This window comes from Acanthochromis polyacanthus, chromosome 6, assembly GCF_021347895.1.
Source record: "Acanthochromis polyacanthus isolate Apoly-LR-REF ecotype Palm Island chromosome 6, KAUST_Apoly_ChrSc, whole genome shotgun sequence".
Classification (NCBI taxonomy): Eukaryota; Metazoa; Chordata; class Actinopteri; family Pomacentridae; genus Acanthochromis; species Acanthochromis polyacanthus.
The window spans coordinates 11060931-11088627 of NC_067118.1; the positions used below are offsets into that span (position 1 = coordinate 11060931).

General features: G+C 39.4%; 1 protein-coding gene across 1 annotated transcript; it reads left to right on the forward strand.

Annotated features, from left to right (window-relative positions):
• The first annotated feature begins 722 nt into the window (after positions 1-722).
• Positions 723-17024, forward strand: rhoab (ras homolog gene family, member Ab). The gene is made up of 5 exons (XM_022206320.2): positions 723-865; positions 9864-10021; positions 12465-12585; positions 13548-13678; positions 14438-17024. Exons 2-5 carry the CDS (start codon positions 9866-9868, stop codon positions 14609-14611), a joined length of 582 nt encoding a protein of 193 aa, XP_022062012.1. The 5' UTR covers positions 723-865; positions 9864-9865; the 3' UTR covers positions 14612-17024.
• The last annotated feature ends 10673 nt before the right edge of the window (positions 17025-27697 follow it).

Below are 27697 nucleotides of genomic sequence, written 5' to 3' on the forward strand. Positions count from 1 at the left end.
AGAAAGAGACTAAAGTAAAAGTACCTAAAAACTGTACTGAAATGCAATATTTAGGTAAATTACTTAGTTGCTCTCCACCACTGGCCTTAGCTCAACTACAGAATATTTATTACATACCAGTTTACTCTTGCAATATTTTTACAGTTGTGCTACATACTTCTGATTCCTTTTATATTTTCAAACTCACCCCATTTATCGACTCTTTTTAGTTACCTACATTGGCCACCAGGTGGGGCAGCAAGCTCAGACTTCCTGGCTCAGAGGCTTTTCATCAAATTACAGCTTCACCGTTTGCAAACTTGCAGTGGGCTCATTTAACTCAACTCCTGCATTTATGTTATATTGGACCACCGCATTTCCCATTTTATGATAGTTTCTTGGCTAGAGTTTAAAAATAGCTGAAGTGGTAACTTAAATAGTAGTGGTGTCAAAGAAACAAGGAAATACTCAACAGTAAGGTATTTTGGAGTTCAGATTGTGGTTTAAGAAACACTGATTTAGTTTAATTCTAAACACTGTTGAACTGTGAAAGCGTAGGTTTAAAAATAATATATGTAACTGATGTATTTTGTAGGTTTAAAACTCCAAGTCTGGTGTTTCTGTCTCACTGTTTAAAAACTACACAATTCCATGCTGGTGCTCATACGGCGTCGGCCCCGCGCAGGTGTGGCTCTCAGGCTCGTGCCCGCTACCCCTCCCCCTCCAGCTATGAACTACAAACCCGGGCGGCGCGCTCCCGTGAACTAATTCATTGTATCGGATAGAGACGGAGGAAGCTGCAGCGAGAGACTCGGCTGGTCGGCGAAGCAACTCTGCTCTGAGAAAACGCTGAAAAAAACCCTACTGCTCGGCACATAAACTGAAGGTAAAACTACTTTCTGTAATACATTGACGACCGCTAAGTGTTTTATCTTTCGTCTCGTTCAAGTTTAAAACCAACGAGGGTGATTATTTTAAAACTTGTCCGGAGCTGTAAGAGGCCGAGCTAACCGAAGCTAAAAAAGCTAGCGCAGTTAGCCGACCGTAGCTAAGTTAGCTTCTCTCCCCCCACCCCCCGACCTCAATTTTTTAAGCGCCTCTTCCGCAGTTGCCACACAGTTGTACCGGAGAGAAAACTATTGTTAGGTTAGTGTAGAAGCTCCCGCGATTAAAAACGCAGTGGTTAAACTTTACCGAGAGCTGTTTGTAAACTGTGCAAACTTAGCAAAAGGCTTAAAAACTGAATCTCCGTAGACTGGCCTAGATTGGCGAAGCCGTAACCAAACAATGAGGCGCTTTTCCTTGACTTGCCTCGGCTGGTCAGGCTGCTGCCTCTCATCGGCTGTTCCTTAACCTCTACAAGTGAAGCTGTATATCAGATTATGATATGCGAACATTATGGTGAGCAATTAAATCATCAGTGTAGTTATTCTAAATACTAACTCCGTGTTTTTTCACGGTGTTGTGCGTTTTGAAAGATGTCGTTTACAGCTTTGCAGAGGTATTTGAAGTTTCCCTATTTGTAATATGGCGTTTTAGTGAACAGACTCGTGTTTGAAGACTCTACTGGATATGTTGTATGGGTTTCGCTTGGTGCTTAGTTTAGTTTGGATTTGGGCCACCCACCCATTCTTCCACTGCGGACACACTAGCCATCTGTTGCCTCTGTGATGACGCCATCTTTCTGGTGACCCACCCAGTGGCTAGCTGGTTTTAATAAAAAAAATAAAAAAACAGTGTTGGGTTTGACACTGGGCACTCTCACAGCAAAACACACAACTTTTTCTGTGCCTTGACTACAGAAGATAGGAGATAACGCAAAAAAGAAATCAGTTTTCTAACCATGAGCATAATGCATGACCAAGAAGGGATTGATGATGGTTCCAAAAAGATCTGATACCTTGTTTTTTATGATTTGTAGTTATTGTTAATGTGATAATCTGGGTGTGAGTTAGTGTTTTCTTAGAATGCTAATCAAAAATAGAGATATTTATAGTCTTGGTCAGACATTTCCTGTTCATTCTCCTTTACATTGTGTAAATCTGTATTTTATGTGATGCAGTAAAAGAGCATTTTGAAGCCATACAATCATAACTAAAATCTAGCACACCATCAATATATTTGCTATCCAAACCGGAGTCTAGTAAATGCACATATTTTTTTAGATGGAAGCGTATTTTCTTTGTATACACTTTTGCCAGTACGCCAAACCTCTGGCATAGTGTTCCTGTCATCAGAAGCTACTATAGCTCATTTTGCAGTGCCTAAGACATGGGAGGAAGTGAGCAAGGTTTTATTGCCAGTTTTACACACTGTCACGCTTGAAGCTGTTAACTAAATTCATATCCTCTCTTCTGCTGCAGTGGAGGGAGATGATGGCAACGGATCAGTGTCCAATTTAAACAGCCAATTAATAAGCCTGGTCAGAAAATCTCCCACTGGTAAAGCTTCCTATTTGTGCATCTCAGAATGGGCATGAAGGGAAAGAAAAGTGTAAAATTGAAGACAAAGGATGCTTACAGTTGGCTAGAAATTGTCTCATGGTCAGTGGTTTTACTTAAGCTTATTAAGTACAATTAGATTTGCTTGTTGTCTTGAATTTTTTCCAGAGGTTTGTGCCAAACAAATGTCTCAATTTTTCTAATGTTAGGGTATTTTTTTCATGTTTATCAGCACCATGTATTAGTCTTATGTTCCTGCTGAACATAAAGGGTTAATTGTATAATGAGTCAAGCCACCTAAGCCTTTTGGTGTTGATGATGCAGAGAGGAGTGTCAGAATAGAAGTTATCATGCTACTTAACAAGCATATGTTGATTGACGTATTGAAGTTGACATTAATGATTATTCTGGTGGTTTCAGTGGATCTTGGCTTGAGTTGAAGATCAATTAGCAAAGCGATCAATGTGACTGGATATTGACATTTTAACCCAGTATTGCTTTGATTAGTTCTTGATGATTCCGTTCCATCAAAAAATGCCAAAAGATGTGTGAAACACTTGAATTTATCATAAGAATACATTCCGATAATAAGATGTCCAACACATTAATTGGCAAAACAATTTTTTGAATTTACAATTGTTTGAGATTTACAGGAAGTTAAATTGAACACATTCCCCGGTTATAAAACTGTGGACATTGTCAGTGTGCATGTTGTAAAGAAATAAACTCAATGCGTTCTAGGGCTGCAACTAACGACGCGTCGACAAATTGTCTGAGCACGATACGTCATCAAAAGCGGAAGTGAGTGCGCAATGCAGCAGAAATCGCCGTCCGACCGGAACACGAACGGACATCAGCGCTGCATCATGCATATATTATGTATGCAAGATAGATCGCGGACGTCCCCACTGCATCGTGCATACATGCATGGCGCGCTCACTTCCGCTTTTGATGACGTATCGCGCTCAGACGATTCATCGACGCGTCGTTAGTTGCAGCCCTACTGCGTTCTCACTTTAAGCAAAGACACGGAAAAGCTAAATGTCTGCCAACTAATTCATCTACACACCAGCCTGTTATTTGCAGACAGCTGGCTAACTAGCTTTTGCTACCATCAGTCTCAACACTGTTGAGTCAACTTCTTCAACTTCATACCTTGTAGCCGGAGATAGCATCTCGTCGTCAAACAAGACCTAAAATTAGTGTGTTGAGTCTTTATTCCTCGTCTGGCCGTTGCACAGATGCGGTCTATAGATCGGATGCAAGACACCCAGAGTCAGTTAATCATCCTGAGTCTCGACAGTGCAGCAAACTAATTACTTCATGTTTTAGGGCAGTTGTGGCTAAGAGGAACAAATTTAGCCAGCTATCGTCTCCTTTAGATTTCAACTTAGAATAGCACTGTGCATGCAGCCCTGCATATGAGTAGCTGCTGCATATATGTAATATTTAGCACAGTAGAAAAAAGTGGAAATATCTCAACAGAATAACCTGAAGATGTAAAGATTTCATAGTGGATTGTTCAAATAGTTTTTCTTAATCCTGCCTCTCTGATCAAAGTAATCACCCTTTAATTCAAGATCCATATCTTGTTAACAACATGCAGGTGAGATTCAATGTAGCATTTCGCCAACAGTTTTAATAGAGTATTATATAAACCATGCTCAATAATGGAGACATGTTTCTTCTTATTTATTCTCTGTTCCTTTCACAGTAAGAGACTGATTCAAATTCAAAATACTGTCGCCCACAGAAATGCTTGTCAGGTGGCAGAAGAAAAGCAGCTGCCAAGTTTCTGTTAGAAACTGAAATATTTATCAGCCAGCAGTCCGTTAACCATCCTAAAGCTGCGGCTAATTTTCCACCGTGACAGTGCGTGGGGTATTTCCTGCCAAAAACACACACACTCAGGCTTTTAGATGCAAGTGTGGTCTGTGTGGGGTTTTCTAAAGGACAGTATAATGAATCATCAAGTACACAGCAACCACTTTATTAAAACATTTAAAGCTGCATCATGCAAGGTTGAAAAATGCCTAATGAATAGTGTTTCATTTTATACTAATTGACCAGCAAGAACACCACAGAATGGTTTTGTGTTTGTTAAGAAATGGTTTGTGTGGATATGAGTGGGTTTGACGAGCAGGCCTGCTGTCAGAAATACTGAGTTTGGTAGGATGACAGCTTACACGATATATTACGCTGGTTATTTAACAGTCCAAAGGAAAAGACTTGGTTGAGAGATAAAGCCTTTGAAGCATTGTCTTTGTTCAAAGATTGCGTGGAGTTTGAAAAACCTAACCAAAATTAGGTTTTGGAAAAGAGCGCAATCAGTTCTGGCTAAGTTAAATATGATGTAGCAAACATTCCTATCTGGAAAAGTTGGTTGATGAAGAGAATCACAAACTGACTAGACGGTTTATCACAGGAGTGTTTTCTATCGCTCCCTCTGTTAATTTGATCCTGTTGGGGTTATCCATATCTCTCTCCTTATCCGTTGTTTGTCTGTCTGTTTTAATTTCATCTTGTGGTCTGTTGTTGGCTAACGTGCAGATGGGGTGTGGTTTTGCACGTGTAGCCAGGTCCTTTTTATCTGACAGGATTATAATTGATCAGGGGAGTATATCTGATGTAATTTGATGTTACTTTGTCCATCAGCTTGCATAAGCTGGCTTTCCTCTCCTTGGTGCATATGAATATAAAAATATTGCTGCACTTGAAATGACAGTTTTGACATCAACCATACATGAGGTTTTCCTCCCGTCTATATTTAGGTGTTACAACGCTACCAGTGCTTGACATGCGTGTTTAATTATAGCATGACCATGAAATACTTCTTGCCCCATGCTCGTTCCTTTTTTCATTACCTCCGTTTCATGCTTAGTTTAAAGGTGGCAGCTCTCTATGGTCTCTCAGAAGTCTGAAGGTCACAGTGTGTTTGTTCATATTGGGCAGGTATTGGACTGGGCAGTGCGGCTGAAAGGTCAAATCTCTGGATTGTTCCCTGATGGAGTTGATGCACGATTCAATTCAGTTTTTGTCAGGAGTGGTCTGGAATTATCTTACATCAGTAAGGGAATAAAAGCAAGAGTATGAGTTTCCTGCATTTAACTTATGTTTGCTGTTTTTACTGTATTTGCAAGAAACAGGGTTCAAAATTATTCTCAGGAAATTTTGAGTTTTTTTTTTTTAATTTTTTCACATTAAACCATTGTGTTTTATGAAGGACAGGTTGAGAGTACGTGTAGGTTGCCTTAACTTGTACATGTAGAAAAGATGAACATGTTTTATTATTTGTAGAGAAAAACTGAATTGGAGTTTCTGGTTTGTGTTTCTGTCAGTTGCTAGCAAAACTAACCTGTTGCCCAACATTTAACTAAAGGTTAGTGTAAACTAATTCAACAAATGATGCTCTTAACATGTGAACACATCATACTTTTTTTTTTAAATTGCCAAGCCATGCTAGATTCTAACGTTAATTCAGTGCAGGTATGTTTGTGTAATGTCCTTTAGCTAAACTCTGAATGAACTGGAGGGTCGTCACAGGCTTCATTAGTTGGATTTACTGAACTAAGAAGTTTATGCTCCAGTTACTTTGTGTTGAGACTTACAGTTGCTGCTTGCTTGTCCAAGTCAATGGTTGTACCATCCATCCAGTAATTGGCACTGAGAAATATCCAGTTAAGTTTGATTAGTTTGGAAATGGGCGTCTGTTGCACACCATTCACACAAACATTTGACCAAACACTGATTAGGGATCTGGACTAGCTTCTTATAATGGTTGGACTGGTGTGCTTGCCTTTTTCATGTAGGTGCTTCCGAATGTTTTCAGTGCTTTTTGGTGCAGATCAAGATTAATTTCTTTACGCATTGTGAAGAGGGTTGTGAACTGAAGATACAGATCAATAATTCTTTTGTTTTCCCTTACTCTTTTTTTTTTTTTTTTTTTACAAGAATGATCACTGACTTGGTAAAAGGCAGTTCTTGTTTGGTAAAATTATAAGCAGTGTTTTATTGTCATCTCTGACTCATCTCTTTTGTTTGTCACTGTCTGGTGCTGAAATGCTGTAAGCGAGCAGCTGCCTTGCTGGCCATCTGACACATCATAGAAAACATTGTTTTAAACATTTGAGAATATTAATGCTCCGACATCAAAAGAAAGGTTCTCAGCAATCCTTTGTCCACACTCTGCGAAAAATGCAGCACTTAATGTAGGCTGTTTTATCATATCTCAGTGTTTTCCAGAGGCTTAGATTTTACTTGTGGTGATGGGTAGTGCTGCCAATGGCCATTAAGAGACTCATGTAGTTTAGAGGCGAAAGTGTGTCCCAGGTTGTTGTCTTAAGCTAAAAATTACAGATATTCTTTTAAGACCTCACGTACAGGCTGTGGACAATTTGCAAATATACTCTAAACACCTCACGTTCTTTAGCAGATGCTACAATATACCGGTGTTCCCTAAATGCCTCATATTCAGCGGTATGTACCAGAGAAGCAGCTGTGCCCTGAGAAGCCTCTAGTCCTAGTCAGTAACTGCAGCACAGACAACTCAAGGCGTTCTAAAGTAAGATTTGTTTCAGTTTAAACCAAGTAGCTTTGTCTATCTGTGTGAACTGCAAAGAGGTGCATGCAGATATACTAAATCTCAAATGATGAGAATGTTTAGTCGCACTTTGCATTTGCCCAGCTTAGAGCACTCTGCAAAACCTCTTAGTACTGTGCCTTTGCCTTTCTGAGGTTGGGCAACCCCTGGTCTCACGATATTGTGTGAATGGTGTCGATGAATTTTCCTGCTACACAATCCCTCGACACAGGAGTCAAGACACAATATTCTCCATAGCTAATGGGTATTTTCCTGTTATGGTGCCGTTATCCACATTGTGCTTTTCCTTGTTGTGTTTTATCTTGATTATGCCCCTAGTGTCTGTTTTCCTGAGAGGGAAAGGTTACATACCATCTTGGAAATGTATTGTCTCCTGCTGAGATTGATACCTAGAAACTATTATTAACGACAACAAGACTTGTGTTGACTGTGAAGCACAGCTAGTAGCTTTAATAGCTTGCCGACAGACACCAAGCCGGCATTTGTTAAGTGGAGGGCACGTACCCGTTTTACACACTGGTCGAATGATTCTGCCATTGACCATGCACTCACCTCGAGGCTACAGCTGCCCCCATTTTTGTCTTTTGCTTTTTCCTCAAGTCATAAAGGGAATGCTCTGATCTTTTTTGACATTGCTGTCCTAGTTAGAGTATTCATCTACCATTTATAGGATGCTCCCAGCACCTCACAAGGGCTTTGGTGCATGTCAGAGTCGGGAACCAAAGGGACTCGAGGCAAAAAAGGCTGTGAAATTGAAGTCCGTTTTAACTGACAAGAATTATTAGTGTGCTTATGTCTGTATTTTAATTGACCCGGCGAGTAGTCACATTTTCACATGGTCCAGCAGGTGCCTTCAGTGGAAATGTGTTACTGTGAAAAGTATGTCCAAATGTGCTGCGCTTCAGGGAAACGCAGGAAAAGTTCAGAATATGCTGCCAGAAGCCAAAGAAAATGTAGACAGCGTGTATTTTGAAGTGTCTGACAATGCCAGTCATGTTCAAATTGCTGTATGGACAGAAAAATAGCATCTCAAGAGGAAAGAAGACACTGTTTGTGGCCAGAGACCACCTTCTTCTACAGTTTTTGGCTAAACAAAGATGAACACATTTCAGTAGCGCATTAATTTCCCCCCAAACAACCCTGATACCTCAGATGCCAAATCAGAGGAGCCTAAAATGATGCAGGAAATTTCTGTATTACAACTCCAGACACCAAACCAGCTGATTGATTCAGAGATAACAGCAGAGGTGAAGAGTTTGCCCTCCACCACACCTCCACGTGACTCGCTGTGATGGAGATAGCAGGGTAAAGCAACATGATTGACACTGCTGCACCTTCTCAAACCAGGCAGGAATGAACCATTTGGGGATATGATTTAAGAGCCTCTCTATGTGAAGCCCTGTTGTCCTTGTGCAGTTAGTAAGCACACAATACGTGTTCTGTGCTGGTGTGAAAGTCACGTTTCTGCGGCAGTGCCACCATGACAAATGAGGTGTGTTTGATGTGTACTTGGTGAATTGTTCCTGTAAGTCCCCACCCAGCACACAGTTTCTGAGCATGTATGAAGGGACATTTCTATTTTCCTGTTTCAATGTTTTGATCAAAGTCCTCTTAATTCTGACTGTCCTCTACAGCTTGTACACCAGTGCACGTTAAATAGCTGTAATGGCTGTGGATCCAGCTTTGTATAAAATCCACATTTTCACTTAGTTCCTGTGTATGACATTCTGCTGAATGTTATTTCCCAATATGGAGGGATCCTGGCTCCTCTGAGCCAATAGCACAAGACTGAATGTCACTCATTTGCCCCAACTTCCCTTAACTGGGTTGGGCAAGCTTGTACTTACACCTACTCTGATTGGCCTTGTGGTCTTAACTTACTGGAACCTGAGCTTAATTTTACTTCCTGGTAGCTCACATCTAGTGGTGCTGTGCTGTAATGACGCCTTTGTGTTGACGCCTGTTTGCTTTTGTATAAAGAAGGGACAGGAACCTGAAATTTTGGGGACAATCTTAACACTGCACCCTTTCTAAATTGTAAGCTTCTTTTCTTTGTGTGGGCAAACTACACACACAACTGTGCACACAACTGTATAAGTTTTTTGAGTTCTTTGCCATGTCAGTTTTGAAAGATTTCATTTTAAGGCTGGTTAGAATAAGCAGATAAACTAGCTAGATTTCTTGTGCCTGTCATTCGGGTTTTAACTTGATATGCAATAAGCGTGCAGGGTGTACCTGTGATTTTATTTGTGCATCATGTCCATACCCTTTTTGCTGAACAAAACCTCAAGTATAGAGAGTCCTGGCATATTAAATAAGCGTCAGGGTTCTGAAAGCTATCCTTATTTCAAAGAGAAGCATTAATCACACACAGACCAGTACATTTCTGTCTTGGAGATTGCTTTTTTCACATTTCATTAATCATCTCGCAACCTCCTGAGGGGCTCTGAACCTCGGGTTGATGGAGCCTCTTTGCAGCTGTGTGTGTGTGTGTGTGTGTGTGTGTGTGTGTGAAGGACAGTGTTGCATGGTGCGCCTGCACTGTGCAACACTACATACCACAAACATCACACATCACTTTCATATTTGTTTTTGTCTTGATGCTTAAAATGGACTCTCCAACAGGTCCTGCTTGAATTCAGTTGTATTTGTACACAGGATATTTTTGTTTCCTTGTTGTTTTTTTTTGCCTCCTCTTGTCATCTATTGGTCACAATCACGGATGGCTTTGGACAGTGAAATGCTTCAGTGTAGGAGCTGCTCTGAATATTATATCGCATGTCATGGTTGTCTTGAAGCTCCCTAATCATAACCTTTATTTCCTTCATTGTGTCTTCCATCAGGGATGGCAGCCATCCGTAAGAAGCTGGTCATAGTGGGGGATGGAGCTTGTGGGAAGACATGTCTCCTGATCGTCTTCAGCAAGGACCAGTTCCCTGAAGTCTACGTTCCCACCGTGTTTGAGAACTACGTCGCTGACATCGAGGTGGACGGCAAACAGGTGAGACAGCAGCAGTGATTTAGCGACACTGCTAACAGTCTTTACAGTTTAATGTCATGTACGAGTGGTGCCTCTCAAAGCTGTTTGCCCACCTAGATAAGTGACTGTTGGTGATCAAATGCCACTTAATGACTCAAAGTTGAATATTTTAAATACATAAAATATGATCTCCTAAATGTCACAGCACATCCCCGCCTCCTTTTAGTCTCTGCAGTGGTGTTTGCGCTGGTATCGGGGCTAATTTTGTTCTCTGGGTGCTTAATCATGCTCAGCGCTTTAATTCTACCTTCAGGGCCAAGTGAGCAAGTGTTGATAAAGCTGTAGTGTTTTTCATTTCCACATCTTCCCTCACGTTGCAGCAGTCATCTACTCAGTCTTTTCCTGCAGACTGCCTCTGCTGAGCTTAGTCACCATGTTTCTCAGTGTTTTGAAGGATTGCACTAGATGTTTTTATATAAAATAATCATCTGGGCTTAAGACGATTTGATTCCGTCGATTTGATTCATGTATATCAAGACAGATGGAGTTAAAGTCCTTGTGATTTCTTGGTCCGTGGTGCTCTGTGTGTGTGTCTTTTTGGATAATTATGGCACCCAGCCTCCTTCATCAGTCACAAATTCACAAGTCCTGACCTCATTCTGGGTTTATGGGATTGTGGGATGTCGAGTCTTGTATTGGCTGGATGCTTTCTAACCCCTATGCTACGGAGGCAAACTTCTGAAGTGTCACACTTTCCTAAATGTCTCGATCCGGTTTTCTTTCCTTATTTAGCTTTAGCAGTCTGTTGAGAGATGATTTCATGTGTCACAGTCAAGTTTTGTGTTAGAGAATAAGGCCGACATTCGAGGAAACATAACTTTAGTCCGTATGGGATTTTTTTCCTGTTGCACATTTAACATATGCAATAAATGACTCGTGTTCATCCCACTATCAACTCAAATTGCTGGCAGGTTGTGCAGTTGTTCACCTATGCACTGACATATCCCTGTATTTGTGGGATGAATTCAATACAATCTTTACAAGGCTGAGGTTAGAATATTTGTCTGATGGCAGCTGAATGACAGCTGACATGCCATTCTGACCCCACTTTCCTAACAAGCCAGGATTTCTTTAACGTTATGGGACAGAATTTCCTCCTGTGGGATCAGTAAAATATATAAAATAAAAATAAACTTGCTACATTGAGATTTAAAGATGAAGAGTTCAGCTTTACAGGGTTTCAAAACACTGTTCTATATTGTTTACAGTTTCCTCTTGGTGGATTAATAAGTATTATGAAATAAATTCAATTCAATTTTATTTATATAGCGTCAATTACAGTCAAATCGTCTCAAGACGCTGTACAGAACCCATATGCCTGACCCCCAGAGCAAGCCCAAAGGCGACAGTGGCAAGGAAAACACCCTTTTAACAGGGAAGAAACCTCGAGCAGAACCCGGCTCTAAATAAACCTGCCAATTTGAAATTGAAACAGAGTTTTAAAGAATTGTACTGTTCAGAATTTTCCTCTTGGGAATCAAATGCATAAAATGAAATAAATATGCCTGCTAAGCTGGGATTTATATGAACTACAGTGACTGAAATACAGTGAATGCAACTTTACCGGGCTTCATAAAATAATACTGTTCAATATTCTGTCTTGGGGATCAATAAAAAAATAACTGAATCTGCTAAGTTGGGATTTATTTACAGAGAATTCAGCTTTACAGGGCTGCAAAGAACTGCACTGTTCAAAATATCCTCCTAGAGGGATCAGTAAATGTATAAAATAAAATAAATAAATCTGCTAAGTTGAGATTTAAATATAAAGAATTGAACTTTACAGGGCTTTAAATTAAAGCACACTGAAAAGGAAGGTTTTTGGTTCCTTCCCACTGAAAGCAATTGCTTGCTTAGAGGAAATTTAACAGAAACTTTGGACTTGTTCGGTTCTCTGTTTTACTATTTGTAAGGTCTCCACCTTATGCCAAGTGCTATGAGATGACTGAGGTTGTAAATTGCTGTTATATGAATAAAATTAAAATTAGTTCAATTGAACCCAGATTTCAATAATGGCAGAACATTTCTATTTAGAATGAGTGAAAACATTTTAAAAATGCCCAGAAGCTGCTTGAAGCTCTCAGTATTAATAATCCAGGACCTCTTTACGGTAGCAATAATATGCTAGCATACTCAAGCTACAAATTAAAATGTCTTCTTATTTTCACAGGGTTTATTTTGCTTTTTTCTATAGCAAGATAAATCTCTTTTTCTGAGGATTAATTCTGCTGAAACCCTTGTTTATTTACTTATTTGTTTGTTAGCCTAAAAAGTTAGCTGTGTTGTCAGAATGAACCTGGTATGATAACTTGTTTCTCTTTTCTTTCCTGTCTCTCCCCCCCCCCCCCCCCCCCCCCCCGTGTTTTTCAAACCTCTTCTTCGCCCTCTTTTCTCCTGACGTTAGGTGGAGTTGGCTCTCTGGGACACGGCTGGTCAGGAGGACTACGACAGGCTGAGGCCTCTCTCCTATCCAGACACTGACGTCATCCTCATGTGCTTCTCCATAGACAGCCCCGACAGCTTGGGTGAGTTCAAAGCACATACTGATGCATGACACCACATCTCTCTTTTCTATGTGCTCCCACCACCACCACCTTTCTTATTCCGTTTTTTATCAGAAGTCATTTCTGAGGTCATTTATCATGCAGCGGCATGCGGTCGTGCTGTAAAACAACTTCATGCCTCTTCTCTCATAATGATTATGAACAGCGCTTCTCTTGTCATATGGAAATTACTTTACATAAAGTAAGGTGATAAAAAGCAGCAGATCATTAAACTGCCACGAATTAATTCAGATGAAACGAGAGCCTGTTTTAATTGGAGTAAAACATAGGCTTATTGTGCTAAAGATTGTCATTCATGGCTGTTTCATGTGACTGTTCTTCAAGCATTTTTGCTCAAAGCAGCATTTTTTGCTGACCAAGAAAGATTTTTTTGAAGATAAGAAGCTCTTTACTTATTTTTTTTCTGTCCTCAGTAAATTTGCAGTGGCTCATAAATTTGCATACACTGCTTTGTACAAGGGAAACTAATCAGAATGCTGACATGCTCTGATTTGACAAAATTAAAGATAAGCCCATGTGCCGTGACAGTAAATTGCTTTTCTTTGCAAAGGTTCCAGTTTGTGATCTTTCGCTTGTAGCATGAAGAAGTCATATCAGCTTTTCTTGTCAATTTGTGGATTATTTACTAAAGAATTCTTGTTTTTTTAATAACTGAAATGTACAGAGAGAGGCGTAGACAGATAAAGCATGTGTGTTACATGGAGTAACCTAAAAATGTTACTGTTTTAAAAGTAGTCTATTCCATTTTTAGAGTTTGGAAAAAGATTCATGTAGTAAAGGCTCACTTCCTTTTTCAAAAAGAGCTTTGAATTGAATTTTAGTATTAACTAAACACACCACTACACAAACACACAATACAATGAAGACGTCTGTCCAAGGATTGTTGATTTATTTTTTTCCTTTCTGATCTGTTTCTATGTCAGAAAACATTCCAGAGAAGTGGACCCCAGAGGTGAAACACTTCTGTCCAAACGTTCCCATCATCCTGGTGGGAAACAAGAAAGACCTGCGCAACGACGAGCACACACGCCGAGAGCTGGCCAAGATGAAACAGGTTCACCACTTCTTCTTGTGTTTGGATCGAAATATTCAGTGTGTTGCAATGAGCCTTGATTAATCCCAAAGTGGAGAAATGTGCATTTTTATATCAGTGAAATAGTGCAAATTATTAAGAAATGCAAACAGAAAAATTATAATGAACCAAAAAACAGATAAATACGAGTTCTTTCAAGTGTGGATATTCATATTGTCCGTCTGTATTGCACATATTCATGGTATTGCACAGATTGTTTCATGAAATGCCAGAAGAAAAAGTACTAATATTGAACAAATTTGCTCATATGTAGAAAAATTCTGATGTTTAATAAAGGTTTTAAATGTACGAAATATTCATAATGCACTGCTGTAGACAGACACTTTATTAATCCTCTTGCAAATTCATTGTATCCAGTAGCTCACACACATTACTTTAAACATAGAAGAATATATGGGAACGGTGGTCCAAAAAGGTGCAACTCATGTGCAAAGCGTGCCAATCGAAGAATAGAAATAAGATGCAGAAAATGTAGGTGTTTAGTAAACAGAAGCAAACATTGTTGGTGTTTACAATAAAAATAGAGTATTAGGAAAAAGTACAAAAATGTACAAAACTAGAACTAGTAATACACACGTTGGTCAGGATGATTGGTTTTATTGCACGGTTGAGTCACTGGAGTGTAGCAGCCGACAGTTCAGGCCTTGAGCTGCTGAGTTATTCTAATGATTTAGTTCATTTATGAGCTGTTCCTTAACTTGTTTTTTCCTCATCCGATAGGAGCCAGTGAAGTCAGAGGAGGGTCGGGAGATGGCCGGACGGATCGCAGCGTTCGGCTACATGGAGTGCTCCGCTAAGACCAAGGATGGCGTGCGGGAGGTGTTTGAGATGGCCACCAGGGCGGCGCTGCAGGCTCGCCGTGGAAAGAAGAGCAATAAATGTGTGCTGCTGTAAAATGGCCGACATTTGGACTGTTTTTCGCCCCGGGTCGCTGTACCTGGGTGATAGGGCTCGGGAGGGATTACTAAAGATGACAGAGGGAGGGTGGGAGGGGACGAGGAAAAAAGAGTGCAGTAAATGACTACCGCTGTAAACTGGCTGTTTGTTGGACTGAATTCACCCTGGGACTCGGGTTTGGGAAGCTTTGGGTGGGCGGGCGGACGGGGGAAGGAGGGAGCACAGTGAACAACTACCGCTGTAAACCGTTGGGCTCTTTACCATCAGGGTGGGAAAATTACACCAGCCCAAAAAATGTCTGTTCAACAAGCCACTTACACTGATAGCGATCATTATTAGGAGATTCTGGTCCTTTGGGGGAAAAAAGAAAGGAAAAAAAATGTAGCTGGTAAAGTTGCTCATGGGGTTCTCTGGTGACTGTCTTCAGTGTGGATGACATTAAAAAAGGTTTAATTTCCTACCTGGATGACTTGACAGACAGCACAGTAAATGAGTACCACTGTAAACCAGTGGACTCTTTAGCCCCAGGTTCAGGCCTGGGATTAGGACTAGTGGTGGTGTGGAGTTGGGACAGGTGAAGGGATGGGAAGAGTTAATCCCAAAACATGAGAAAATACACCAAACCACAGCAGCACTTCCTAGTTCTGCACTTTTATCCAACTTTAGTAGACAAACCACCGATAACAACAACTGCTCTTGACAGTGCTTTGAGCAGATTCGAGCTTCATCAGCATTTTAGCTTAAAAAACCATCCAGCGTGTTAAAGGAGCGCTCACATGCCGTCAGGTGCGTGGGCCTTGTGTGTTGTATTGTCAGAGAGGTGCGCTGTGGGTAATCCAGAGCTTACAGACAAACACATGGAGCTCTGATCTCACTGAGATAATCTGTTACAGTCACCTGATACGGAGTGCTTTATTAATTGCAACTGGTGTGCACGTCAAGCTGTCCTTGTGCAGTTTTTTTTGTTAGAATTAGATTGAAACAGTGGACAGTTTTACCACAGCAGTGTTTACTTCCTCAGTAGCCAGGCTGCACATGTTAATCTTCACTGCCGCTGGTTTGTCTACTTCAGGAGGTTTATTGAAAATGAGAACTTGTTCTCAGTTAACTCACCTGGTAAAATAAAGGTTAAATAAGAATATCTGACGGCTCTTTACCAGTTCAAACTCTCTGGACTGAATCAGTGGAAGTGGCAGGTGAATTTGAGTAGCTTCCTGTCCTGCATAGTAAACCCAAACGGACCGCCGTGGCTCCCATCCCTTCCTGGTCCTCATAGCTGACTGCTGGTGCTCATCTTCCCCTGGTTTTAGACCCGGATGAAGAACAAGGAGAAGAGAGTGTTTGTTTACATGCACACCACTGATCCTCTTTATTTGGGACTGAATATTTTGTGTGTGTGTGTAGGCATGTGTAAAGGTCATCTAGTACCAAAAGTAATTCATTTTTAAGTTAAAGGTGCCTGGGTTAGACCATCTGGTGGCTGCTACAAACTTGATCTTTTTATCCAGTCCTGCGTTTAAAAAAATACCAGTTTTGTCAGGATAGATATTGTACAGAAACCTGCACCGCTAATGCAGTGAAAATTAACCACCTGCTGTTCATTTTAGGGTGTTTTTAATGTGTTTTCTTAAAAAATGTTTAAAAATGGCATGTGCGTCCAGTCAGTAATTGGATTTATCAGCCACCAGCCTTTTCCTGACATTTCTGTGCGTTTTGCAGTGGGTTTGGACTCTCTTGACGGCGTTTTTAGCCTCCTGTTCTTCTTCCTGGTCTGCAGGGAGGAGCCTGTTCCAGAAACCAGTCTTGTGTTGTTGTTTTTATACTTTATTTCCAGCTTTTTATTCTTTTTTTTTTTTTTTTTTTTTAAGAAAAAAGTCAAACATGTTGTCTATCAGTATTTAAAAATAAAAATAGGAGGTGGAAGACTAGGGAATTACTTGTGTCATTGCTTTAGTTTTTTCTGCTCTTTGTGCTTTACCTGAATTTTCTTCCGATGATTTATACTCGGTTGTAACGACCTCCCTCAATCATCCCTGCCAAATGCTGTTGTTAGGCAGTCAGGAGAAAGGCTGGCCTCTCGGCTGCCTGTCTGGAGCATCGCTAGGACCACAAGTGCTGACTGTTTTTTCTTTTTTTTCCTGTTTGTTTGATTGAAAGGAAAAACCCCCAAAAAGGAACACGGTCTCCTTTTTGATGTTCAAATCATGATTATTTCTAGTTTTTATTATTTTTAACAATTTTGGAAGCAGTAAACAAAGGAACAGGAAAAAAAAACAAAAAACAAAGCTGTATGCAAAGTCTGTAAATATAAAATGTGGGTTTGTTCATACTAGACTATACACACACGCACATGACTGGAAACTATTTGTAAACTAGCTTTGGTTTGTGTAATAAATTACTTTCTATAACACCCAGCTTCTATTCATTTGTGGTCTCGAGGGCAGAGAGGAGCTCTTAAGTCGAATCGATACGCATGTAATATAAAGGGAGTGATGGTTCTTTTATGTGTCTCGGTTACAATGCTGCACCTGAGTAGCTCATTAAGCGGAAGAAATTAAATGGTCCGATTTTGACATTGGCTTCCAGACACCACAGCGTATACTGGAGATGTTTGAGCTCAACAGAATTTGGATTTAGTCCCTCACATACAAACTTCACACATCATCAAAACTGTCCTCCCACTTGAATATTTTGTGTAAAAATGCTGCAGTTCTTTCTACTCATGCGTTTTTGTCCATCTTGCAACTTCAGCCCCCACATATCCCATATTTTCTGGCTTCCTAACATCCACATCTGACTTCCAAAATAAACATTCTCTATTAAGTTTTAGTATAAACTAGATAATACACCAAAAATTAGGATCACAGCTGGTGGAAAAGCAGAAACCAACCAGTGTTCCAGCATCTTCACGCTGAGGTCTGTGCTGCAGAGTGCGTGGGATGCCGAGGTGAGGCAGCTTTGAGCCTGTGTGGGATGATGCTGGATGTTGTGGAGTTGAGTAATCGAGAAGCTGTGGAGAGTTCGGAGCTGCTCTGTGCCCAGCAATGCACAGTTTAGTTGTGTAAGGCAGCACGGAGGAGTGGAAATCCAGGAATAAAACAAGACCGAATGTACGAACAGGATGGACCTCACAGGGAGCGGAGAGTCAGTTTTACACAACATTTCGCATATAGGAACATACAATACATATATATAGCTTTATACATACTGTATCATTTTCTGTCTGAACAAGCTAATAAAAATGGCTCTGATATGGACTAAAATAGTGGTAAATTAACTTCAGTTTGAACACAGAAATCATAATTTGCTAGATTCCCAAAGCAATAAATGACCTGAAGCAATTTATGTGGAAATTATTGAAGAAGGTGCAAAAATCGAATACCATCTAAACGAAACCGCCAACCTGACAGGCATCCATGGAAGTAAATTATCTCAAGTTAAAATCAGAGCTTTATCTTCTTTGTTTCTTCCTTGTATTCTTATACAAAATATAGTTTAGAATCACATTTCTTCAAGAGTATATATTCAGCTTTAAATGTAGCACAGGCTGTATCATTTTCTGTCTGAATAAGCTAATAAAATGGAATTTTACAGCTGTGATATGGAATAAATACTGGTAGATCATCTTTCATTCAAACACAGAAATCAGAATTCCCCAAGCAATAACTGACCAGAAGCAAGTTTTGTGTGAAATTGGTGAAAAAGGCTCAATAATCTACTAAGAAATAAAGAAAAACAGCCACTCTGACTGGTATCCATGGAAGTAAATTAGTAATTTTCTCAAGTTAAAGTCAAACTAAAAGGGAACGCTACATCTCCTCTATTGTTTCTCTTCTTTATTCTTATACAAAATATCCATTAGAAGCTTTATTTCTTTGCCCAGAGGCACCTCTGGTAGCTTAAATATGGACAGAGTTGTGAGGTGTAGTCAGAGGAGGAAAAAGATGAAGGATTAAAAAAAGGTATAGAAAATGGAAGGATGGATGGTGGGAGGAGGTCTCCAACAATGGATTTCAAGAGGTGTAGTGGGCGGATGTGAACGGAAACAAGCCAACTTGTGCTTCTCTGACTGAAAAGGACTCCTTGTTGAAGGCTGACCTTCTTCAGGAAGAGGTCAGTTTTTACCTTTACAGTTAAAAAACTGGCTGAAACGCTCAGTGGCTGCTGGCTGATAAGCAGTTTACCGGTTTAGGCCATTTTGATCTCACCTGTCTGCTCACATTTGTTACTAAATGATAACATTTGTCTAAATCGAGTTTGGAAAGTTTGCTTTTTGGAAGAGATAGACGTGTTACATTGCTTTTTTAGACTTAAACTAATGATTCAAATTGCTGACAAGACTAGATGGAAACTAGTTTACAATTCTACAATTTCATTGAGCAGACGCTTTTGTCCAAAGCGACGTACAACACAAGCAACAATTCAGACATGAGGAAAAACATGTAATAAGTGCAAAAAGTCAAGTGCGATTGGTCAAAGGTGTTGCCATCAAGTTGCAGAAGAATTGCCCCCCCCCCCTTTTTTCAACTTTGTCAGCGCTAAATATGTACTGGGTTTTGGACCACTTGACTTATTCTACCCCTAAGGTGGAGTCAGATTAAGTGCCGAGGTGATCTCTGAACAATTGAGTCTTCAATTGTGTCTTAAAAGTAAAAAAGGGACTCAGCAGAACACACAGAGTTTGGTAGTTTGTTCCACCATTTGGGAACAGAGGAGAAGAGTCTGGTTAGAAATTTCGAGCCGTGCTGGGCTGGAAGCACCAGGCGTCTCTCACATGCAGAGTGAAGTGGGCGTGAAGGGGAGTAGACCTGGATCAGGGAATCCGGGTAGGCTGGGACCGTTCTTGTAAATGTTTTGTAAACCAGGAGGAGAGTTTTGAATTTGATTCTGGCTGCAACTGGAAGCCAGTGAAGGGAGATGAACAGGGGAGTGACATGAGTTCTTTTGGGCTGGTTGAAGACCAGATGTGCTGCTGCATTCTGGATCATCTGTAGAGGTTTGACTGTACATGCAGGGAGACCTACCAGAAGAGAGTTGCAGTAGTCAATGCGTGACATCACAAGAGCCTGAACCAGACGTTGTGTGGCCTGTTGGGTCAGTTTAGGGTGATAAAGTCGTGCTATGTACCTTGAACAAGAAAGGTGTTCGGTAGGTTGTTCAGGAGTTCCACTTAAATGCATCAAATCTGTGAAATCACATTCAGAAAACACAAACTTTGGTTACAAGAACAAACCTCATGCATTCTTTCTTCCTGAATTACATACAGAATTAATCATATCTTTTGAAAATTGTGCCCCTTTTATGCTCTGTCACTCTTCTGTGCAGGAATCCCAAGGTGTGCTAGTCTGTGGCCGCCTGGGCATCTTGTTAACTCGGTCTATGCCCAGTCAAGGCACTTGCAAGACGGGTTCAGTGGCCCCTCACCACTGTGTCCTCCACAAAAGCAACACACTCTTATGGTTCCTTTCCAGCATGTATCTGTCACTGCAACACATTCTGGTATCATTGTGACGCCTTTTAAATAGATGGCGGTTGCCCAACGCCTCACAAAACTTTAGAAAAACTTTTAAACTAATCATTGTTTATCTAAACAGAGGACAGACTTGGCTGCTTTTTCCTCGGCTCAGATGTTCTTAGAGACACATTTCGCCGAATTTTTTCTGTTGTAAAAGATAAAGTTTCAAAGTGAGCCGCCATGTTGGTCTGGTTTAAAGTCTTGTTGACACCCACCACATGGGCTGATGGACTTGATGTTGGGTTGCAGCGTCCCCATCCGATGACACCCAGTCAGGACTGTCCACGAGAAATCTTCACCTCAGTTGCGCTGCCTCAGCTACATCCAGGTTTTACCCACACTCTTAATTTAACAAACAAAACATAATTTGGTTATCTTTGTTTACTTTTACCTATTTCAGTATTTCAGTGTGTGTCTTTTGTTCTCTTATGCGCTCTTTGTCTGTTCTCCATCTGTTACTCTTTTTTGCCTTTAACCTTACCCTAACCAGTCAAGGCAGACGGCTGCCTTCACTGAGCCTGGATCTGGCAGAGTTTCCCCCCTTCCTGTTAAGCAAATCTGTTTTTTTCCCCCACTGTTTGGCTTATTCAAAGGGAATTCAATGAGAACTTCAGATTTATTGGGGTTCTCTTTATCACTTTTAACCTTTATTAAAAATATAGGATTTTTAAAATGCTCGACTAATTACTGCTATCATGATATTGCCTGATTATTTTAGTAGTATTGTCAGAAAACCTTGCAAACTCATGCTTTGCAATACTGTTATTTCCCACATCTGAAAGGAACTTGGACAATCTGAAGCAGTATTTATGCATATTTTTTGTTTATATTCATACTGATATTTCTTAAATATGAGCAAAATCCACATTTGCTGAAGTAAGAATGCAAGTTTCATTGGGCTTATTGTGTCGGAATATTAATAAAACTGAATTATGCACCATTATTAATAGTTTCAAATGCTTAAATTCAGTGAAGGGTGGTTTCATTCAACATTTTCTCCCGATCTTTCTTAGAAATAGGAAATTAAAAATGATAAATAGGTAAATTTATGATGTGAAACATGTTATCATGATACATTTTTCAGCAGTTTCACTGAACCTCAGTGGAAATGTTGCCCGACAGTCTTGCAAACAGGTGCTTTACAATGTTGATATTTTCACATTAGGATGAACTTTGCCAATCTGAGCTAATATATTTTCTGCTTGTATTTCCAAAATGTTTGCACTGTCCCTTTTGCTGCAATAACAATGCAAGATTTCTTAGGCGTATTTTTTCGTAACATCAATACAACTGAATTGTGCATCCTTATCAATAAGTGCTAAATGTTTAAATTCAGTGTGAAGTTGTTAAATTCAACATTTTCACATGGGATTTATTAAAAATAGGAAATTTAAAATGATAAAGAAGTTAATCGTTGTTCTTCTGATACATTGCTCTTTCGATATTGCCTAATTCTTATAGAAATGGTGTCACAAAACCTTGCAAACAGACGCTTTGCAATATTGTTATTTCCACATCATACCTATGCATCCTGATAAACAGTCATCAGCACTTAAATTCAATATAAGGTGGTTAAATTCAAAATTTTCTCATGGGAATTATTAAAAACAGGATTTTTTAAAAATGTTAAATAGGCTAATTATTGTTATCACGATACATTCATTATGTCATATTGCCTAATTCTTTTAGAAATGATGTCAGAAAACCTTGCAAACAGATGCTTTTTGCAGTGAAAAACCTTAAAATTGCAGGAAAAACAACTTGTATGAACCACAGCATCCACACAGATACAATAACAATGACTAACAGACTCATTATGGCTTTTGCATTATGTGTTTTAACACCTCTGCTTGTGTCTTTTTTTCTCTCCAGAGAGACACTGAGAACAGAAACCCGAGAGTGAAAAAAGGAAGGAAGGAAGCTCGTCACTGCCTGCTCCACCCAGAGCTGGTGGCCGGGCATCATGTAAGACAAACCGCCGCCTCTGGTGCAACACTTGTGGAGGAATGAGCTGCAGTGAGGGCGCTGCTCCGTCGGCCGGCCATGCAGGACTAGCACACGCTGTCGCTCCACCGCCGGCTTTATATACGCCTCTATTTTTAGACTCCAGCGAGCCCAACTATTTTTAACCAATATGAGCTCATTGCCCGCCCGGACCATCCAATGGGAAGAGAGGGAGCCGAGAGTAGCCGTCCAATGGGAGGCCGGGAACAAGGAGCGGGGGCGGGTTACACAAGAGCCTATTATCTGCAGTGGAGCAGGGAAGAGGAAGGAGCTCTCACTCTGCTGGTTTTCCAGGACATCACGAAATTTTCAGTGCAAACAGACATGCTGCCGCAACTTTACATCTAACGGCAGCTTGAGCAGGAAGATGTCCTCCTGAAAAGCCGAAAACATGAGATTTCTGGCCAATAGGATTCTAGCAACTTGCCATTTTCAGCTTTAATAGAATGCAACATGTGCAAAATTCACATGTTACAGCAGCTGGATAAAGAAGCACAAAAATGACAAAAACGTACAACACAACAAAAAATAAAAATGCAAAAATATATATTTTTCTATTTTTCAGGTGCAATGTAATATTTTTTCATTATTATTTGTGATATTATTTATAATTTCCAGCGTTGCTTTTTACTGTTCTATTCCATCCTTATTTTAACTTTTTTTTTTATTTCAGTAAATTATTGTACCTAAATGTTATTACTTTTTACTTTTAGGCACCAAATTTCATATGTTATCTCTTTTTTAAATTTACTGAGCTATATCTGGCATAAAAATTTCCTTTGAGATTTTGTCTTGTCTTATCTTATCTTATCTTATCTTATCTTATCTTCAATAGACTAATACAATGTACCTTCATACAAAGTGCAGAAACAAATGGGGAAAACTAAACTAAATGACATAAACACTGATTTTCTTCAAAGAGCTTCAACGGACAAAGCAACTTAACTTCCCTTTTGTCCTGTTAAAGAGGTTTCACTTCTTCATTAATGAGGATTCTTCAGTTTTTATCGACCGTCGGGGATTCCCATATAAATGCTGTCACCCCTAAATCATGTGGCTAATGACCCAATTGCCCTTTTTTATTGTTTAAAAAATGTTGAATTTCTTCATTGTTTATTTATATATAGTCCTGCGCAAAGGTTTTACCGCCTCAACATATAGTGTGGATGTTTTCAATGTTTAGTTACCAGTTACCTTCAGAGCTTGGCAGAATGTTGGATTGGTCTAATTTAAACCATTTACTGTTGTTTTAAGGTAATAAAATCATAAAAGCTTCAGTGAAAAGTAACAGGACTTCCTTTTTTTCTTCTTAAAGACTTTTCACCTCTCGATTCTAACTGAGTGGTGGGTAATCCCAGACATGTGCTGTGATCCCCAAATCACATGATAATGGTCCAATAACAACCCAAGACTCACATGTTTTGAGGTTTGAATTATTGTGAAACTGCCTGGTTAGGGGTAAGTCGAGGTCTTAATGGTATTGGAACGTTCAGGAAAGTGATCTCAAGACGACACCACGAGTACTTCATCAGTGGTGCTGTAGACCGACTCTTGTGTTTAGAGATGGATGTTCTAGTTTAATATAGATGACTTCCTTCATTCCTCTCTCAAGTCTTGGTACGTCACAGGAAAATCAGCTCCTCAGGATAAAACCCAGCAATTTACCTACATTTGAAGGCTAAAGATCAGTTCATGTTATCTATATCTGCATCAGCAATGGTGTTAGTGGCGTGAATTTCATCATCCACCCAAATCTTTAACAGTCTGAAGGAAAAACCTTGTGACTCTCCTCACTGCAGGAGAGTTGACATTTTGTGTAAGAAAAACAAATGGTGCTCAAAAAAAATTCGAGGAGAGACTGTACGTCATCCAGACTTTGTAATCCATGATTTAAGTGCTTGTCTTACAGCATGTGCACTGATTTAGTTAACTCGAGTTGCATTAAAACATGCCAAGTACTGAACAGAAACTCATTTTGACTTCAGATTTACTTATAACCGGCTTGTATAAAAAGAAAAAAAAAATCTATCACACAACACCCTCCAAAAAACAGCTGATCAAACAAGGCAAGTTTATTAGTACAGCACAATCCATGCAAGGTGCTTTACAACGACAAAGAAATGCATTCAGAAAAATGATTTGAAGGTAGAGAAACATTAAAATCACCGAAATAAAACATTAAAAGTAGACAATACGATCATGAAAGTGCATTAAAAGGTAAGAAAATAGATTAAGCATCTAAGAGAATGCTGCCGTAAACAATATGGTTTAAAAGAGCCGGCAGTTTGAGCGGACCGCAGGTGGTCAGGAAGTTCATTCAATAGGTGAGGAGCATGACTTCACAGGTCTTGATTCTGATTCTGGGAACACACAGTAAACCTGTCCCTGATGACCTAAGGGCTCTGGATGCTTCATATGGAGCTAATAAGTCCAGGATGTGTGTATTCAGTGCTTTGTAGACCAGGAGTAAGATTTTGAACTCTATCCTTTGACTAATAGGAAAACCTGACTTTTTTAAAAAAAATGTGTATTTCATATGTTTTACAGGAAGATATGCTCCACATGAACGCTACTTTACGGAATTACTCTTAATAAGACATTTCTGAGGATGAAGATCTGCAGCAGCTGCATAATATTGAAGGGTCACCCCCCACTGCTGTGGTGCTCATCGGTTCAATAGACGATCTTCGGACTGACCGTGGACCGGTAGGACGGCTACTCGGTCTTCGGTGAGTCTGTCTGGGTGCAGTTTTTGTTATGACTTCGGACAGAGGATTGCCCCATGACTGTGAGTCATCAGTACACCCACTTGTTTTGATGTTTCCCAAAGTTTTATTTTTAGAAACCTGAGACGCAGCGAAACACCAACGCCCAGTGACCCAATCTGCCTCTGGGACAGCAGTTAGTCAGCACGGAACATTTTATTTAAATAAATAAAATATTTTTTAAATAATTAATGAAAGAACAGTTGGGTTATTGTGTTGTTACTCAGTAACTGTGTGTTTATTTTTCATTTTATTCGTAATTGAAATTTAAATTCACGACTGGTTTATTCTTTCCGTGCGCGCTCTTGCCGTCCGCGCCCCCGCACAAAAGGTTCCAACACATCACGACGGGAGCGCGCAGAGCGGTCAAACCCACTCCCACTGAAAGGCTCCACCCTGTCATTAACCCCACCACTGAATTTAAATTCAAACTGTCCTCTGAGGTTCAACTTCATTGGCAAGTTTTAGAAACAAATGAAAATATTACAACAGATAAATTATACTTTTAAATAATACATTTCCTCTGAATGATTCTACAATATTGGCCTATAATATATATATATATATATATATATATATATATATATATATATATATATATATATATATATATATTCCTGTATTATATTAGAAAATGAATAGCACAGGATAAAAAAAAAAACATAGCATAACGTCTGATTACCATGCAATAAAGTCAGTTAGGTATGATCACAAAATAATGTTAACCCTACAGTAAATTCAAACTTTATTGCAACGCCAGGCTGACCAGAAGTCAGAGGTTAAGTGTTTTTTCCTTCTTTTTTTTTTAGAATATTGTCTGGGAAAAAGGATAACAAAACTAACAAAATAATAATAATAATAATAATGAATCTTGTTACGGTGAGGGTAGGATATCACTTAAATATGTATATATCTAAATAAACATTACTTAAACATGCAGTTATTCTCATGGTTTTTTATTTTATTTTATCTGTTTCGTTTTAAAAAGGCCTTTGAAAACATTACAGCCTGTATTGAATTTAGTGTTTCCCATCTCTCTGCTGCTTTACATTGAATTTACATAATCCGACACTGACCTCTAGCAGTAAAAATATGTCATTACAAGACAACGGCATTGAATTAAATTGAAAAGGCCACTTGTAGGTAATACAGCAGTTGCTTGTCGTCGGTTTTTTTTTTTTACCCTGCATATATTAATTTGCATTTAAAAAAATACTCGTTCACAATGCAGTTCTATATACCCAAATCTCACGGGATTTGCACAACGCGAGACTTAGATGGACAGGTAAACACCAGGAAGAAACGTAAGATGGCAGCACAGTTCTACCTGTGGGAGGAAAGACACAGTTAGACACAACTCACAACTATTTTCGGTACGGACACTGTTTTGGTTTTTGGTTTAGGCAATTTTGGATACACCTAAAATGTCTCATTAAGCCGTTAGACACAAGAAATTGTTTAGTAAACGCTGCTGTCCTAGCTAGCAGTTACAGTTAACAACAGTCAGCCCACTAATGACTGTTTTATTTACTTTCTTTTAAAGGATTAAGTTGCTTAAACACCCAGCGGTTATAGAGGAAGACATATGCACAACAGGCACACTGCTGAGCTAACAAAAGGCTTTATTTGTGTGTTAAAATCAATTGTTGGAAATCACCAAAAAAACAAACAAACAAACAAATAACGTAATGTTTTATATTTACTTCTTTCACACCAAGTTAGCTAGGTCTGTCAAGTATAAGGGCGTTGTACAACAGAAAAACAAATAGCTGCCAAATTCTTGTCTAAAATGTTATTTACATGAGACAGTACAACAGAAATATGTGTTATGTGTCATTACAACTGAACAATACTGAGATATTGAGTTAGATGAGTGGATTTACAGTTACACAGTGATGCATCCACTTTTATGTAACTCAAACTAGTATCAACATGAGCGTTTTTCTGTTATTATTGTTGTAAATATGCAAGTACATTCGTAATTTTTGACTCTTTGACAAATGTCTTTCTAAGCATATTAATTAATTAATGTTTAATTAATGCCATGTTTTTTGGATCTATATATTAGAGGAGTTTGTGTTGACGTGTGTGTGTGTGTGTGTGTGTGTGTGTGTGTGTGTGTGTGTGTGTGTGTGTGTGTGTGTGTGTGTGTGTGCTCAGGTGCTGGCTATACTTGTGGGGACCAAATGTCCCCACAACTGTAGGAAAACCGAAAACAATGTCACTTGTGGGGACCTCATTTCGGTCCACACAAGTTTAAACAGTGTTTTCTTGGCCATGTTGTTGTTACTGAAAAAAGTAAAAGTGCAAAAAAGTTTCTTTAGGGTTAGGCATTGTTTTGGTCTGGGTTAAGGTTAGGGTAAGGGTAAGGGTTAGGGGTTAGATATGAATGGGAGTCAATGGTGTGTCCCCACAACGATAGAAAAACACAATATGTGTGTGTGTGTGTGTGTGTGTGTGTGTGTGTGTGTGTGTGTGTGTGTGTGTGAGTGCGTGTGAGATAGTTTTATTGTGAAAATCTTTTTTTTTTGGATTGTAGACATATAGATTGTAGACTGTTATTGGGAATGAGAGAGACACAAGCATTTCACTGCCAGTAATTGCTTCATGTAATTTCTAGTATGTGACAATAAAACTCTTGAATCTTGAATATTGTGATCACTTAAAAATGTTTTGATGCTGTGGTAGAAATAAGTGAGTTTTTGAAAAAGAAAAGTACTGATAGTGATTATATAGTTAATTTTACCAATAATATAAGATCCAGTAATGAGTAGTTCCTATAGGATTGTGAAACTTCAA